Below are 17,876 nucleotides of genomic sequence, written 5' to 3'. Positions count from 1 at the left end.
CAGACTTGCTGAGTGCTTCAAAAATAGCTACATATGACTTCATTGAGGGGGCCATCCTCCCCCACTCTGCCCCGCCCCACTTAGGACGGAGGAAGAAGAAGGGGACTCATTCATTTTGCAACAAGGTGAAGGAGAGCACGGTGGGCATTGACAATAACTTCATCATTTACTCATGCTAAGATTTCACTTTCAATGGAAATCTCACCAAAATTAATCATCGACAAGCATCATAACGCCTGTAAAAAAAAAAAACAGCCGTGGAGAGCTCCCGCCTACGGCACATTGACATTTTCAGTTCATCATTAACATAAACCACTCTCACACATGCCTCGTAAAAAATAATAGGCATATTCATATAAAAATGTAAGAAAAAACAAACCCTACAAATGAAATCTTCAAAACAAGTGGAGTACTTGGTTGTATTCTTCAGTGCAACCTGCCTGATCAGATCTGAGCAGGCAGGCAGGCTTTGACTCTAGCGCCCTCTGGTGGCTGCAGTAACACAACAATGACTGCAGATTTTAAAGAGCAAGAGGGGAGTAGAGCAGTGGTTCTCAACCTTTTTTCAGTGATGTACCCCCTGTGAACATGTTTTTAATTCAAGTACCCCCTAATCAGAACAAAGCATTTTTGGTTGGAAAAAAGAGATAAAGTAGTAAAATACTGCACTATGTCATCAGTGCAAAATATTGCTCATATGTAGTGGTCTTTCTTCAACTATTCGGAAAAAAAAAAAGATATAAAAATACCTCAAAACTTGTTGAAAAATAAACAAGTGACTCAATTATAAATAAAGATTTCTACACATAGGCTAACCTCCTCCAACCTCCACGGACAAAGCTACTAACTATGGGAGACCGGGCTTTCTGCTCCGCTTCTACCAGTCTGTGGAACGCTCTCCCTGACCACCTGAGGGCACCACAGATTGTGAAAGCTTTTAAAGAAGGCTTAAAAGCCTGTCTTTTTTTTTTTTTAAAAAGCCTTTTTATAGACATGCATGCTGGTTCTAGCTATTGGGCTGTTTCTAGTTTTATATTTTATTTATTTTTCCATCCATCCATTTTCTACCGCTTATTCCCTTTCGGGGTCGCGGGGGGCGCTGGTGCCTATCTCAGCTACAATCGGGCGGAAGGCGGGGTACACCCTGGACAAGTCGCCACCTCATCGCAGGGCCAACACAGATAGACAGACAACATTCACACTCACATTCACACACTAGGGCCCATTTAGTGTTGCCAATCAACCTATCCCCAGGTGCATGTTTTTGGAATTTTTATGATCTTTTTATTATTATTATTATTACTATTTTTTTTTACATTGTGGCACTTTGAGGTTGTTTACTCAACGTAAAGTGAAGTGAAGTGAATTATATTTATATAGCGCTTTTCTCTAGTGACTCAAAGCGCTTTACATAGTGAAACCCAATATCTAAGTTACATTTAAAGCAGTGTGGGTGGCACTGGGAGCAGGTGGATAAAGTGTCTTGCCCAAGGACACAACGGCAGTGACTAGGATGGCGGAAGCGGGAATCGAACCTGCGACCCTCAAGTTGCTGGCACGGCCGCTCTACCAACCGTGCTTTTTTTTTTTTTTAAATAAAATTTATTAATACCATTATTATAATCATCAACTTAAAGTGTCCTCTTTGGGGATTGTAATAGAGATCCATCTGAATTCATCAACTTCATTCCAAACATTTCTTCACAATAAAAGAAATCTTTAACATCAATATTTATGGAACATGTCCACAAAAAATCTAGCTGTCAACACCGAATATTGCATTGTTGTATTTCTTTTCACAGTTTATGAACTTATCATATTTTGTTGAAGTATTATGCAATGAATACATTTATAAAGGATCTTTAAATTGTTGCTATTTTTAGAACATTTTTTAAAAAATCTCACGTACCCCCATTTGAGAACCACTGGAGTAGAGGATGGATACAAAATAAGTGAATAACGAAAGAAATCGAGCCTAAACAGGCTTTTCTTCCTCCTCTTCCTTCCTTCCGCTACACAATTTATCCATTAGTGCTGGGAGAAACTTTGTCAGTCCTTGGAGACATAAGAGGGAGGACTCGCTCCATCTCTTCATCCACAAGAGGCACAGGGATAATGTTGAGAAGGTTGCAGGAAAGATGTAAGCAGGGTGAGACGAGGAAAGTGTGTTGGATACTATTGAAAGCAGACAGGACGCCAACACACAGATGCCTTTTCAAATGTCATTTGTATGGAACTTTTATAGTAGCTAAATTATTTGCAAACCTGTATCTCAATCGGTGTCCGTGTAATCCAATTCATGTGTGCGTGTACTAATGTGTGTTATTCAAGTTGTGTGTGAAACCATATTTGCCTGTATTATGATTTGTCTGTGTGTGAAACGATATCAGTCTGTCCGTATTATGTCTGTGTGTAAAAAAATATCTGTCTGTATTATGATTTGTCTGTGTGTAAAACATATGTTTGTATTATGATTTGGCTGTGTGTAAAACATATGTTTGTATTATGATTTGTCTGTGTGTAAAACATATGTTTGTATTATGATTTGTCTGTGTGTAAAACGATATCTGTCTGTCCGTATTACGTTTGTGTGTAAAAAAAAATACCTGTCTGTATTATGATTTGTCTGTGTGTAAAACATATGTTCGTATTATGATTTGTCTGTGTGTGAAATGATATCTGTCTGTCCGTATTATGTCTGTGTGTAAAAAAATATCTGTCTGTATTATGATTTGTCTGTGTGTAAAACATGTTTGTATTATGATGTGTCTGTGTGTAAAATATATGTTTGTATTATGATTTGTCTGTGTGTAAAACGATATCTGTCTGTCCGTATTACGTTTGTGTGTAAAAAAAAAAATACCTGTCTGTATTATGATTTGGCTGTGTGTAAAACATATGTTTGTATTATGATTTGTCTGTGTGTAAAACATATGTTTGTATTATGATTTGTCTGTGTGTAAAACGATATCTGTCTGTCCGTATTACGTTTGTGTGTAAAAAAAAATACCTGTCTGTATTATGATTTGTCTGTGTGTAAAACATATGTTCGTATTATGATTTGTCTGTGTGTGAAATGATATCTGTCTGTCCGTATTATGTCTGTGTGTAAAAAAATATCTGTCTGTATTATGATTTGTCTGTGTGTAAAACATGTTTGTATTATGATGTGTCTGTGTGTAAAATATATGTTTGTATTATGATTTGTCTGTGTGTAAAACGATATCTGTCTGTCCGTATTACGTTTGTGTGTAAAAAAAAAAATACCTGTCTGTATTATGATTTGTCTGTATGTAAAACATATGTTTGTATTATGATTTGTCTGTGTGTAAAACGATATCTGTCTGTCCGTATTACGTTTGTGTGTAAAAAAAAAAATACCTGTCTGTATTATGATTTGTCTGTGTGTAAAACATATGTTTGTATTATGATTTGTCTGTGTGTAAAACATATGTTTGTATTATGATTTGTCCGTGTGTAAAACATATGTTTGTATTATGATTTGTCTGTGTGTAAAACATATGTTTGTATTATGATTTGTCTGTGTGTAAAACGATATCTGTCTGTCCGTATTACGTTTGTGTGTAAAAAAAAAAATACCTGTCTGTATTGTGATTTGTCTGTGTGTAAAACATATGTTCGTATTATGATTTGTCTGTGTGTAAAACATATGTTTGTATTATGATTTGTCTGTGTGTAAAACATGTTTGTATTATGATTTGTCTGTGTGTAAAACATATGTTTGTATTATGATTTGTCTGTGTGTAAAACATGTTTGTATTATGATTTGTCTGTGTGTAAAATGATATCTGTCTGTCCGTATTACGTTTGTGTGTAAAAAAAAAATACCTGTCTGTATTATGATTTGTCTGTGTGTAAAACATATGTTCGTATTATGATTTGTCTGTGTGTAAAATGATATCTGTCTGTCCGTATTACGTTTGTGTGTAAAAAAAAAATACCTGTCTGTATTATGATTTGTCTGTGTGTAAAACATATGTTCGTATTATGATTTGTCTGTGTGTGAAATGATGTCTGTCTGTCCGTATTATGTCTGTGTGTAAAAACATATCTGTCTGTATTATGATTTGTCTGTGTGTAAAACATGTTTGTATTATGATTTGTCTGTGTGTAAAACATATGTTTGTATTATGATTTGTCTGTGTGTAAAATGATATCTGTCTGTCCGTATTACGTTTGTGTGTAAAAAAAAAAATACCTGTCTGTATTATGATTTGTCTGTGTGTAAAACATATGTTTGTATTATGATTTGTCTGTGTGTAAAACGATATCTGTCTGTCCGTATTACGTTTGTGTGTAAAAAAAAAATATCTGTCTGTATTATGATTTGTCTGTGTGTAAAACATATGTTTGTATTATGAAACATTAAAATAAATGACATTTATTAATCAAAATAAATGGGTTTTACTTGTATAGTGCTTCTTTACCTTTAAGGCACTCAAAGCGCTTAGACACTATTTCCACATTCACCCATTCACACACTGACGGCGGGAGATGCCGTGCAGGGCCCTAACCACGACCCATCAGGAGCAAGGGTGAAAACGTCTTGCTTAAGGACACAACAGACATGACGTGGTTGGTAGAAGGTGGGTATCGAACCAGGAACCCTCAGGTTACTGGCACGGCCACTCTCCCAACCTCGTCACGCCTGTCCCCTGACATGACGGACAGCTGCGTAAAATGACTGTACTATTAGCGCTTTCCCCGCCTTGCATTCAGTTCACTCCTTATTTAGTAGCTACAGAAAGTTGTAAATACCTGTCATGGTCCCGGCCGACCCCCCACACACGGATGTTGCTGATTGACTGAGAGTGGAGAAGGCTTCGGTCATCCGGGTCGACCAGATTCAACATGCGGTCCTGGAGCACCAGCAGCATCCCTTTACCCTGTCAGAGCACACAAAACATACCAATTTTGTTTCTGTTGTGCAAGTACTCAGGTATTGATGTAAAGCTGATTGCTAACTGACCTCTCCCCAGACTCCGGCCGAGTCTCGGATGTCTCGCCTACAGTAGGACAGTTGTCTGATGCAGTGGTGGACCGCCACACTGCTTCTCCCCTCACACAGGTCTTGTTCCGCCATCTCCACCCAGCCCAAGGAGCGCACTGGGAATGACTTATAGTCGTGCACAAAAAAAAAAAATTGTTTTGAAAAAAAAAAAGGAACATTTTTAAAAAGACAAGTACCGTATTTTTCGGACTATTGTCATGTCTTGTTGGGCTATGTTCTGTTGACCTTTGGACTCTATAAGTTCCTGTGTTTTTCACTCCCTGTTTTGTCACCATGACGACCAATCAGTTCACCTGTCCTCACGGCTCACGCACCTGGTTCATTTGAACTCACACACCTGTTTTCAATCACCACATCACTATTTAAGCCTGTCATTTTCTGTTGGTCGTCCTGGCGTCATTTTCTTTTCATGCTAGTATTTTCATGCCAAAGTCCATGCTGCTATTGTCAAGCCACAATAAGTGTTTTTTTGTTTCATGTCCAAAGTTTAGTCTTGGTGTTAGTTTTTGTTTCCTTTGTCAAGGAGTCTTGTTCACGAGTGAGGGAAGAGTGGATCGTGAGATCGACAGGCGGATCGGTGCGGCGTCTTCAGTAATGCGGACGTTGTACCGATCCGTTGTGGTGAAGAAGGAGCTGAGCCGGAAGGCAAAGCTCTCAATTTACCGGTCGATCTACGTTCCCATCCTCACCTATGGTCATGAGCTTTGGGTCATGACCGAAAGGATAAGATCAAAAGTATAAGATCACGGGTACAAGCGGCCGAAATGAGTTTCCTCCGGCGGGTGGCGGGTCTCTCCCTTAGAGATAGGGTGAGAAGCTCTGCCATCCGGGAGGAACTCAAAGTAAAGCCGCTGCTCCTTCACATGGAGAAGAGCCAGATGAGGTGGTTCGGGCATCTGGTCAGGATGCCACCCGAACGCCTCCCTAGGGAGGTGTTTAGGGCACGTCCAACCGGTAGGAGGCCACGGGGAAGACCCAGGACACGTTGGGAAGACTATGTCTCCTGGCTGGCCTGGGAACGCCTCGGCATCCCCCGGGAAGAGCTAGACGAAGTGGCTGGGGAGAGGGAAGTCTGGGTTTCTCTGCTTAGGCTGTTGCCCCCGCGACCCGACCTCGGATAAGCGGAAGAAGATGGATGGATGGATGGATGAAGTTGTGCTTTCGCCTTGTGCGCCTTTTTGTTTGTACCTTTTTTTTTAGTTAAAATTAAATCATATTTTAACCTGAACGCCATGTTTCGAGTAGTCCGTCTGCCTTCTTGGGAGAACGACCCCGCAGCAAGCTGCGACCCCCCCCCATCCTGACAACTATAAGGCACACTTAAAATCCTTTCATGTTCTCAAAACTTGACAGTGTGCCTTTTAACCCGGTACGGACTAATTTTGGCTGTGCTTACCGACCTCGAAGCCATTTTATTCGGTACATGGTCTAATGATAAGTGTGACCAGTAGATGGCAGTCACAAATAAGAGATATGGCTAGATTGCAATATGGCTCAAGTAAACACCGAAATGTTATATGTTCCATTGAAAATCTAGAACATTACACACGGCGCTCAAAAATCTATCAAAATGTTTTAGTACGACTTTGGTTAGCAATGAAGCCACACCGCTTGATGGATTGTACTGTGCTTCAACATAGGAGTATTATTATGTTGTGTGTATAATGTAAGACATAATCTGGTGTTTTGTTGTGCAATATTATGCAAATACAACTTTTCTTACCTTCTGGTACATGCTGATCTCTATTTGTAAAAATTTGCGCGCTTCCGCTTTTGTAGTCCGTGCCATTAAGCTTCTTTTTCTCTATCTTCTTCTTATGGGAGATTCATCCTCCACTGTAGCCATTTCTAATATTAAGTAGTGTAAAGTTCTTACTTATATCTGTCAGTAAACTCGCCATGACAGCGCTAAAACATACCGGTGTAGTGAGTTTACAATATTCACCCGGCATTATTTACGGCATTGTTGTTGAACCAGTGAGCCACTGATGAGGACATGCTGCTCCGTTATTGATTGAAGTTAAGTCTGAATGTCATTAAAACAGTTAGCGCCATCTTTTGAGACTTCTTCCACTCCCGTCCTTGCACGCTACACCGCTACAACAAAGATGACGGGGAGAAGACGCTGCCAAAACGGCGCATCCTGAAATGACTTGAAGATTATCTGTAAAACATTCTTGACCAAAAGAAGCACCATTACATGTTATGTAGACCACAAGGAAGTCTTTTACATTTAGAAAAAAATAAAATAATATGACCCCTTTAATGCGACCCGCTCATCGGCAGTGCGCCTTATAATCCGGTGCGCCCTATGGTTTCATGGCGAGGAGGTCGCAGTTTGCTGCGAGATTTGTTTTCCCATGATGCAAACGGCTTAAAGGTAAAAACATGATTTAATCTTGACTACTCAAAAAAGGGGTACAAACAAAAGACGCTCACAAGGCAAAGAACACTTTTACGTAAACTATGAACATAAAACAAACAACACTTACTCTGGCTTGAAAAGAGCAGCATGAAATTTGCCGTAAAAAACTAGCAATGTCACCACGCTGACTGACAGACATAGACAGGCTTAAATACTGCCTCTGATTAGTGCTCGGAAGCAGGTGAGCACTAATCAGAGACAGGTGAACACAATGAGTAACCATGGTGACAAAACAAACAAGGAAGTGAAAACAGGAACTAATTGAGTCTTAAACAGAAAAGAACATAAAAGATGATGCAAACCACACATCATGACATATGGCCTGGAAAATACAGTATTTTGAGGTCATCTCCATGCTATGAGAAGCTTGTCTTACCTGTAACCTGTTTTGCAAATATTTCATAATAATTATCATACTGTTGCAAATAATACACTGCAATAATCAGTTTGAAACAAGAATCCTGTCGACTCATTAGGTGCCCAAAGATTCACACCCCTAATGACGAAAATAAACAGTTTTGCTCTCTTCACTGATGTTTCAAAAATTTTGCAACTGCAACTTCTCCCAAAGGATGTATTCATAATAATTCTGTAATTTTTTAAAATTATAATTATCTCCTTTTTGATTAATCACAGGTTATTACTCAATGGCATACAGTACAGGCCAAAAGTTTGGACACACCTTCTAATTCAATGCGTTTTCTTTATTTTCATGACTATTTATTTTCACTGAAGGCATCATAACTATGAATGAACACATTTGGAGTTATGTTAATAATAAAAAAAAGTAAAATAACTGAAATTATGTTTTATATTCTAGTTTATTCAAAATAGCCACCCGTTTTGCGCACTCTTGGAATTCTCTCCATGAGCTTGAAGAGGTAGTCACCTGAAATGGTTTTCACCTCACAGGTGTCATAGTTTTGATGCCTTCAGTGACAAGCTACAATGTAAATAGTCATGAAAACACATTGAAATGAAAAGGTGTGGACAAACTTTTGACCGGTACTGTAATTACTTAAATATTTGGACACAGAATGTCATACATTAACATTTTTGTTATGTTTTACTTGAATGCATATCATTTATTTGTTAAGAACTTGGTAAGAATTGTACAGTTGTGATCAAAATTATTCAACCCCCACACAATTTTGGTGTTTTGGCAAGTTAGACATTTATTCCGTATTTTGTTTATAGTCATATCAAATAAAGATGCATTAAATAGACAAATGCAACTTGAATTACATTATATTTTGTAACATACCAACAGTGTCATTTCTCTTAATATCTCATTGACAAAATTATTCAACCCCTTGAAGATCATAACTCTTAAAAACAGAATTTGAATAAGGTCTTTTCAATCAGGTGTTGAAAACACCTATAGATGTGATTAGAACTATAAAGAGCAACAATTAAACTGATTGAAAAAGACTGACGCTCAGCTTCTTGTAGATGGTCAATGGTGTATTTGCAACATGGTGAAGTCCAGGGAGTGGTCAAAGAAGTCAAGAGAGGAGCTAATTTCTCTTCATAAGAAAGGATATGGATATAAGAAAATAGCAAAGACATTACACATTCCAAGAGACACAGTTGGGAGCATAATTCGCAAGTTTAAAGCTAAAAGCACAGTGGAAACACTACCTGGGCGTGGTACAAAGTGGATGCTGTGTGCAACTGCTGTTTGGTATTTGAAGCGTACAGTGGTGAAAAAAACCCCAGTGTAACAGCTGAGGAACTACAACAGGAAATTGCTAAATGCTCACCTTGAGCCTACAAATACAACATATTCAAACAAAATCAACAATTGTGCTCATTAATGTCCTACAAACATTGCAGAGGGGGAATGCAGGTTTTGTCCCAGACAATAAGGCGCGCACTACGAGATGAAGGCCTCCATGCCAGAAATCCCAGGCGCACCCCACTTCTGACTACCAGGCACAAGAAAAAACGACTCCAGTATGCCAAAAATTACCTGGACAAACCCCAAAGGTTTTGGGAAACTGTTTTATGGAGTGATGAGATAAAAGTGGAACTCTTTGGGCCTATGAATCAACGTTATGTCTGGAGGAGAAAAAATGGAGCTCACAAAGAGAACACCACCTTGCCTACTGTTAAGCATGGTGGGGGGTCAATCATGCTCTGGGGCTGTTTCTCTGCCTCAGGTACCGGGAATCACCAGCGCGTTCAAGGCATTATGAATTCTATATCCTACCAAGATATATTAGCTGCAAATGTCATGAAGTCAGTGACGAAGCTGAGGCTTGGGAGACGTTGGATCTTCCAACAGGACAAGGATCCCAAGCATACCTCCAAATCAACATCAGAGTGGTTGCAGAAGAAGGGGCTGGAAGACTCTGGAGTGGCCTTCACAGTCGCCAGACCTAAATCCTCTAGAAAACCTGTGGTGGGACTTGAAGAAGGCAGTTGCAGCACGCAAGCCCAAGAATATGAATGAACTGGAGGCCTTTGCCCAAGAGGAATGGGCTAAAATACCTGTAGATGCTTGCAAGAAGCTTGTGTCCGCTTATGTATCACCTTTGAAGGATGTCATTACTGCCAAAGGGTGTTCTACTAAGTACTAAAGATGCATGGAACTAGGGGGTTGAATCATTTTGGCAATGAGATATTAAGAGAAATTTCCTTTTTTGGTATTTTGTAAAATACAGTGTTACAATTGAAGTTGCATTTGTCTATTTGACACATCTTTATTTGATATGACTATAAACAAAATACGGAATTAATGTCCAACTTGCTAAAACACCAAAATTGTGTGGGGTGGGGGTTGAATAATTTTGATCACAACTGTATCTAAAGTCCCATCAGGGTGTATTTGAAGTGAAAGTCTGAGTCTCCTCACTCATCTGATCACTGAGCAAACATGTGCTGCCTCTCAGGTAACCAAGTGAAGGAGCATGTGAACTTAAAAGACATTGTTTGATTAAGCTGCGTTTATGATCCATCCATCCATCCATTTCCTACCGCTTATTCCTTCCGGGGTCACGGGGGGCGCTGGAGCCTATCCCAGCTACAAATAATTAAATGCGATATTTTTTGTGACAAATAACATGAGTTACCTCATTATCTGTGATAGCCATAATTACAACAAATATTACTTATCAGAGTTATAGCTATCATCATTTCTTCTATCCTCAAACCCTGCCTTTATTTTTCTACCACTTCATTCTTCTTATGGCACACTTGCATGTGTGCAATTCTACCACAAGGGGGCAACAGTGTGGGAACAAATATAACTACTGTAGATGGAGGAGGCTGTCACACCAAATTTGTCAACACTGAATATTGCAATGTTGTATTTCTTTTCACAGTTTATGAATTTACGTTCATATTTTGTTGAAGTATTAGTCAATAAATATATTTATAAAGGATTTTTGAATTGTTGCTATGTTTAGAATATTTAAAAAAAAAATCTCACGTACCCCTTGGTATACCTTCAAGTACCCCCATTTGAGAACCACTGGCTTAAACTCCAACAAAAGGTTCCATCCATCCATTTTTCCACCATTTGTCCCTTTCGGGGTCGCGGGGGGTGCTGGAGCCTACCTCAGCTGCATTCAGGCGGTAGGCGGTGTACACCCTGGACAAGTCGCCACCTCATCGAATACCGTAAATTCTGGACTATAAACTGCTACTTTTTCCTACACTTTGAACCCTGGAGCTAATTTATGGATTTTTCTTTGCTGAGGCCATTAAAAAAGTTTTCAAAAAAACGAATATGCTGAGGTGTTTTATTATTTGTGCGATGGTCATACTTGATGGTGAGCGACTCTCCCGAAAACCTCCTGGGACAAATTTTCTCCCGAAATTCAGGTGGAGCTGGAGGCCACGCCCCCTCCAGCTCCACGCGGACCTGAGTGAGGACAGCCAGTTTTCACGTCCGCTTTCCTACAATAAAAACAGCATGTCTGCCCAATGACCTTATAACTGTAGAATGATCGAGGGCGGGTTCTTGGTTTCTTATGTGGGTTTATTGTTAGGCAGTTTCATTAACGTCCTCCCAGCGAGGTAACAACACACAACAACAGCAGTCATGTTTTCGTCTACAGTAAAGCAGTTTGTCTGCCGTAAACAGCAATGTTGTGAGACTCTTAAACAGGACAATACTGCCATCTACTGTATATGCATATGTGACAATAACATCTACGGTTATAGAGCAAAATTGCTCATTTGTAGTGGTCTTTCTTGAACTATTTAAAAAAAAAGATATAAAATAACTAAAAACTTGTTGAAAAATAAACAAGTGATTCAATTATAAATTAAGATTTCTACACATACGGCGATGAGGTGGCGACTTGTCCATGGTTTACCCCGCCTTCCACCCGATTGTAGCTGAGATAGGCAGTATAGCTCGGTTGGTAGAGCGGCCGTGCCAGCAACTTGAGGGTTGCAGGTTCAATCCCCGCTTCTGGCATGCTAGTCACTGCTGTTGTGTCCTTGGGCAAGACACTTTACCCACCTGCTCCCAGTGTCACCCACACTGGTTTAAATGTAACTTAGATATTGGGTTTCACTATGTAAAGCGCTTTGAGTCACTAGAGAAAAGCGCTATATAAATATAATTCACTTCACTTCGCACCAGCGCCCTTTGCGACCCCAAAGGGAATAAGCGGTAGAAAATGGATGGATAAGTGTAAATATACTCCTCCCCTCTTAACCACACCCCGCCCCCAACCACGCCCCCCAACCCCTACCTCCCGAAATCGGAGATCTCAAGGTTGGTTAGTATGGCGATGGTGCCATCTTTTGGATGAGTTTTGTCACTACAGGTGATGCAGCGTCCTTGCAATTTTCTTTTCTTTTTTTAGTCTTCTAGTCCTTGATTGCGTTCATTCATCACTCCAAGCAAAGTTTGTAAGTTTTAGAATGGAACCAAAACTGTCTATACTTACTAAACCGTCCCATGTGTGATGACTATAGGGGTGTTATCGTGCATATCTGTACTGACGCTAATATGCTAAAACATTTACGAGTGTCTCAGATAGAGTTATTAACTTACAACGTCATTCTTTTTGTCTTGTTTCAATTTCACAAATTGATTGAAGATCTAGTGGGTTCATGACGATGACTTCTGTTTTGTTTGATCAGCTGTTTTACTGCCATGTTGCACACACTGCTTGGAAACAATTACGCTATGTAAATAAACATTTATCTTTTTGTGGAAATACCTCATTCTGCAGCTAATATATTGAACATATTTTTCTTCTCCTATAATTTAGAGCAGGGGTGCCCATTACGTCGATCGCGAGCTACCAGTCGACCGCGGGGGGTGTGTCAGTCGATCTCCAGCCAGGCTTTTAAAAAAAATAGACCTAAAAATTAGTGATCATCAATCTTCACCAGGACGTCACTTAAATGACATTCACGGTACCGGAGGGTCTTGTGAGATGATGCTGGCTGCTGCAAGATCATTATTATGAAAATATGACCAAGAGGAAGGCAAGAAACACTTTTTATTTCAACAGATTCTCGCGCCGTACCTTCCGTCAAAACTCTAAAGGCCGACTGCACATTTCCTATCTTCACAATAAAAGCCCTGCTTCATGCTGCCTGCGCTAACTAAATACAGAGTCTCGGAAAACTGGCGTGCACAAGCGATCCCTCAGAAAGATGGCGTGCACATCACTTGTGCACGGCAGCTTTCCGAGACTCTTGTTTTGTTAGCGCAGGCAGCATGAAGCAGGGCTTTTATTGTGAAGATAGGAAATGTGCAGTCGGCCTTTAGAGTTTTGACGGAAGGGACGGCGCGAAAGTCTGTTGAAATAAAAAGTGTTTCTCGCCTTCCTCTCAGTCATTTTTTCATAATAATGAACTGGCAGCAGCCAGCGTCATCTCACAAGACCCTCGGGTGCCGTGAATGTCAATCAAGCAAGCTACGGAATTTGCCGCCAATGTTTTTCTTGTAAAGTGTATGGAAGCTGGATGAATTAGATGCCAAAAACCAACCACTTTCATGTGGTATTGTACAGAAAGGACAACTTTTTTTCTCCTCCATTTGAAAATGTGGGCGTTATCATCATGACTGTCTGATTCCTATCAATGCAAGTCATCAGAATCAGGTAATACACCAACTTATATTCTTGTCTTTGTGAAAGAAAGACATCTATATGTGTTACACATGCTTGTATTATCATTAAACACATTTAACTTGTTTACAAAAATGTCTCTTTCATAAATAAATAAATATAAATTTTATATGTAAATGAGGTAGATCCACTCGAGTTGGTCAATTGAAAAGTAGCTTGCCTGCAGAAAAAGTGTGGGCACCCCTGATTTAGAGGGTGCTGCTAACATATCGGTGCGCTCAATAGTCCGGAAAAGACGGTACATTTTACATCCAACTGGAAACAAATTTAAAAAGGATTCTGTTTGGATTTACTATTTCTTACTTTGCATACATTCTTACCATTGCTTCTCCATCAGGGAAGGTATTGTTGAGGTCCACGGTCTCCAGTGGCGCTGCAGGGCTGCAGGAAAAGCAGTATTAAAAACACATGCAATATGAACGCGTCACACATTTTCAATCTGTAGCTTTTACTTGAGTTTGAGTGAAGCGTAGCGAAGGGTGGCCCCTTCGAAGGCCTTCAGGCTGGGGTCAGGATAAATTGAGTAGTCCTTTAACTCCTGCACAGACACACAAACAAACACCAGGGCATCCATTATTAACCATACAGGTGCTGGTCATATTATTAGAATATCATGAAAAAGTCGATTTATTTCATTAATTCCATTTAGAAAGTCAACCAGTCTGTTGCACTCCTCAGGTGTTATGAGAGCCCAGGTTGCTTTAATAGTGGCCTTCAGCTCTTCAGCATTGTTGGGTCTGGCATCTCGCATCTTCCGCTTCACAATACCCCATAGCTTTTCTATGGGGTTAAGGTCAGGTGAGTTTGCAGGCCAATCAAGAACCACGGTTACCATGGTCCTTGAACCAGGTACTGGTAGATTTGGCACTGTGTGCAGGTGCCGAGTCATGTTGGAAAATGAAATCTTCACCTCCATAAAATTGGTCCGTGGCAGGCAGCATAAAGTGTTCTAAAACTTCCTGGTAGACTGCTGCATTGACCCTAGACCTCAGGAAACACAGTGGACCAACACCAGCAGATGACATGGCACCCCAGACCATTACCCGTTGTGGAAATCTGACACTGGACTTCAGGCAACGTGGATTCTGTGCCTCTCCTGTCTTCCTCCAGACTCTAGGACCTTGATTTCCAATGGAGACACAAAATTTACTTTCATCTGAAAACATAACTTTGGACCACTCAGCAGCAGTCCAGTCCTTTTTGTCTTGAGCCCAGGCGAGACGCTTTTGACGTTGTCTCTTATTCAAGAGTGGCTTTACACAAGGAATGCGACAGCTGAAGCCCATATCTTGCATACGTCGGTGCGTGGTGGTTCTTGAAGCACTGACTCCAGCTGCAGTCCACTCTTTGTGGATCTCCCCCACATTTTTGAATCGGTTTTGTTTGACAATCCTCTCCAGGGCGCGGTTATCCCTCTTGCTTGTACACTTTTTTTCTACCACATCTTTGTCATCCGTTCGCCTCTCTATTAATGTGCTTGGACACAGAGCTCTGGGAACATCCAACTTCTTTGGCAATGACCTTTTGTGTCTTGCCCTCCATCTTTAAAGTATCAATGGTCATCTTTTGGACAGTTGTCAAGTCAGCAGTCTTCCCCATGATTGTGTGTCATACAGAATCAAAACGAGAGACCATTTAAACGCTTTTCCAGGTGTTTTGAGTTAGTTAGCTAATTAGAGTGTGGCACCAGGTGTCTTCAATATCTGACCTTTTCACCATATTCTAATTTTCTGAGATGTTGAATTTAGGGTTTTCATTGGTTGTCAGCTATAAACATCTCCTTTTTGGCAAAAAACACTTGAAATGTATCAGTCTGTTTGGAATTAATGTATACATTCTACAAGTTTTGTGGACTTCTGGATCTGCCTCCCGGGAGCCTTTTGGCCATGGAGACCAGCTGCTGGGTCTCTGCTACACCAGAGTCGGTTTGGAGGGACTGGAGGAGATGCGGATTAGGGGGACAGGGCTGCGGAGCTAGCACTGAGCGCTGGGACGGAGAGGCTTCCCGGTGTCTTGACTGGGTGCGCAGGTGTCAGACACCTCAGTCACCTTGGACGTATCCTCGCTCATCCATGCGGACTGGACACTGGCCGAGAGTGGAGTCGGCTGTCTTGGTTGCTTTGTTGGGTCTGCTTCTGTCTCTGGCCATCCCCCCTCCTCCCCAGCAGACAATGGGGTGGAACACCGCAGAGGCCACCGCAGTGTATATGTTTCTTTTACTTTTTATTCATAGCTGTATGTAGAAGTGTCTGCTTGTATCTGCTGCTTTAATGTCTTTAATGTCCTCTGTGTTCTTTGATGTTTGATGTTTCCCTCTTACACACATGGAAGAGGGATGTGTACTATGGCTATGAGTTGTTGTTTTTTTCCCTTGGCCTCAGTCTGCACCCCCTCTCCAGGGCCCAGGCTAAGACCGATTTTTTTTATTTTTCATTTTAATCTTCTATTCTTTTCTCCCCCCCCCCCCCCCCCCCTTGTTTACCTGTATGTCATCTTTTTTGTAAGGGGCGCTGGAAGCCGGCAGACCCGTCAGCGATCCTGTTCTGTCTCCCAATAATGTTTGTCTGATCTTGAATGGGATTGTGCTGAAAATTGTAATCTTCCTGAAGGAACTCTCCTGACGGAATAAATAAAGTACTATCTAATTTCACCCTTGCTCCTGATGGGTCGTGGTTAGCGCCTTGCATGGCAGCTCCCGCCATCATGTGTGTGTGAATGGGTGAATGTGGAAGTAGTATCAAAGCGCTTTGAGTTCCTTAAAAAGGTAGAAAAGTGCTATACAAGTATAACCCATTAACCATTTTGCACACTCTTAGCATTCTCTCCATGAGCTTCAAGAGGTAGTCATCTGAAATGGTTTTCACTTCACAGGTGCCATAGTTGTGATGCCTTCAGTGACAATCTACAATGTAAATATTAATTTAAATGCCTGTACTGGCTCACCTGCACTGGCTTCCTGTGCACTTAAGATGTGACTTTAAGGTGTTACTAATTACGTATAAAATACTACACGGTGCAGATTGTATTGTACCATATGTCCCGGCAAGAAATCTTCGTTCAAAAGACTCCGGCTTATTAGTGATTCCTAGAGCCCAAAAAAAGTCTGCGGGCTATAGAGCGTTTTCCGTTCGGGCTCCAGTACTCTGGAATGCCCTCCCGGTAACAGTTCGAGATGCTACCTCAGTAGAAGCATTTAAGTCTCACCTTAAAACTCATCTGTATACTCTAGACTTTAAATAGACCTTTTTAGACCAGTTGATCTGCCGCTTCTTTTCTTTCTCCTATGTCCCCCCCTCCCTTGTGGAGGGGGTCCGGTCCGATGACCATGGATGAAGTACTGGCTGTCCAGAGTCGAGACCCAGGATGGACCGTTCGCCTGTATCGGTTGGGGACATCTCTACGCTGCTGATCCGCCTCCGCTTGAGATGGTCTCCTGTGGACGGGACTCTCGCTGCTGTCTTGGATCCGCTTGAACTGAACTCTCGCGGCTGTGTTGGAGCCACTATGGATTGAACTTTCACAGTATCATGTTAGACCCGCTCCACATCCATTGCTTTCGGTCCCCTAGAGGGGGGGGGTTGCCCACATCTGAGGTCCTCTCCAAGGTTTCTCATAGTCAGCATTATCACTGGCGTCCCACTGGATGTGAATTCTCCCTGCCCACTGGGTGTGAGTTTTCCTTGCCCTTTTGTGGGTTCTTCCGAGGATGTTGTAGTCGTAATGATTTGTGCAGTCATTTGAGACATTTGTGATTTGGGGCTACATAAATAAACATTGATTGATTGATTGATTGATTGAAATAAAGAAAACTCATTGAAATGAGAAGGTGTGTCCAAACCTTTGGCCTGTACTGCATATCCACTTTAAATCCACATACGAAAGAGGCCTTGCACTGTTCACATGGACATGAACAAATCCCATACACTTGACAGATATACAGTAGGTGTGAGGGTGAAAGTGGAGCAAGTGTCAAACACACAAAAGGGACAAAAAAGCCAAATGGGGGAAGAATGACGTGCTTACATTGACGGTGCAGGTGGCGCTGCTGAGATCCAGTGCAGAAGAGATGACATCATTGGAGGGGCTGCAGGGGAGGGAGGTGGGGGATGAGCCAGAAGGGGAGGGGACGGGTTCAACGGAACTGTCTGAGACGAGACTGCTGGGACGCTGTGGCAGACAGGAGGAGAGAGATGCACTAACAGCTTAGCAAAAATACTGCATAGAGGGGCTGGTCTTCACACGTATTGGTGTTCATCACTTTTAGTTAGCAGTATTTTTAGACACTCATTCGACTTTTTAAAGGTTATTTTCTAAAGAG

The 17,876-nt window shown here is 41.2% G+C and overlaps 1 protein-coding gene across 3 annotated transcripts in view; it reads right to left on the bottom strand.

Moving 5' to 3' along the window:
• LOC133552604 (amyloid beta precursor protein binding family B member 2) overlaps positions 1–17,876 on the bottom strand; it is a 179,389-nt gene that overhangs the window by 130,599 nt on the left and 30,914 nt on the right. For all 3 annotated transcript variants that reach the window (XM_061899890.1, XM_061899891.1, XM_061899892.1), the window contains 5 exons: positions 17,582–17,725; positions 14,011–14,096; positions 13,879–13,939; positions 4,991–5,137; positions 4,780–4,907 (listed from right to left, as the gene is read on the bottom strand). In XM_061899890.1, the coding sequence (XP_061755874.1) occupies positions 4,780–4,907; positions 4,991–5,137; positions 13,879–13,939; positions 14,011–14,096; positions 17,582–17,725 (566 nt within the window). The remainder of the gene's footprint in view (positions 1–4,779; positions 4,908–4,990; positions 5,138–13,878; positions 13,940–14,010; positions 14,097–17,581; positions 17,726–17,876) is intronic.

Source organism: Nerophis ophidion, linkage group LG05 (genome assembly GCF_033978795.1).
Source record: "Nerophis ophidion isolate RoL-2023_Sa linkage group LG05, RoL_Noph_v1.0, whole genome shotgun sequence".
NCBI lineage: Eukaryota > Metazoa > Chordata > Actinopteri > Syngnathiformes > Syngnathidae > Nerophis > Nerophis ophidion.
The sequence above is the reverse complement of the archived record's forward strand: the minus strand, read 5'-3'. Positions and strand labels throughout refer to the sequence as shown.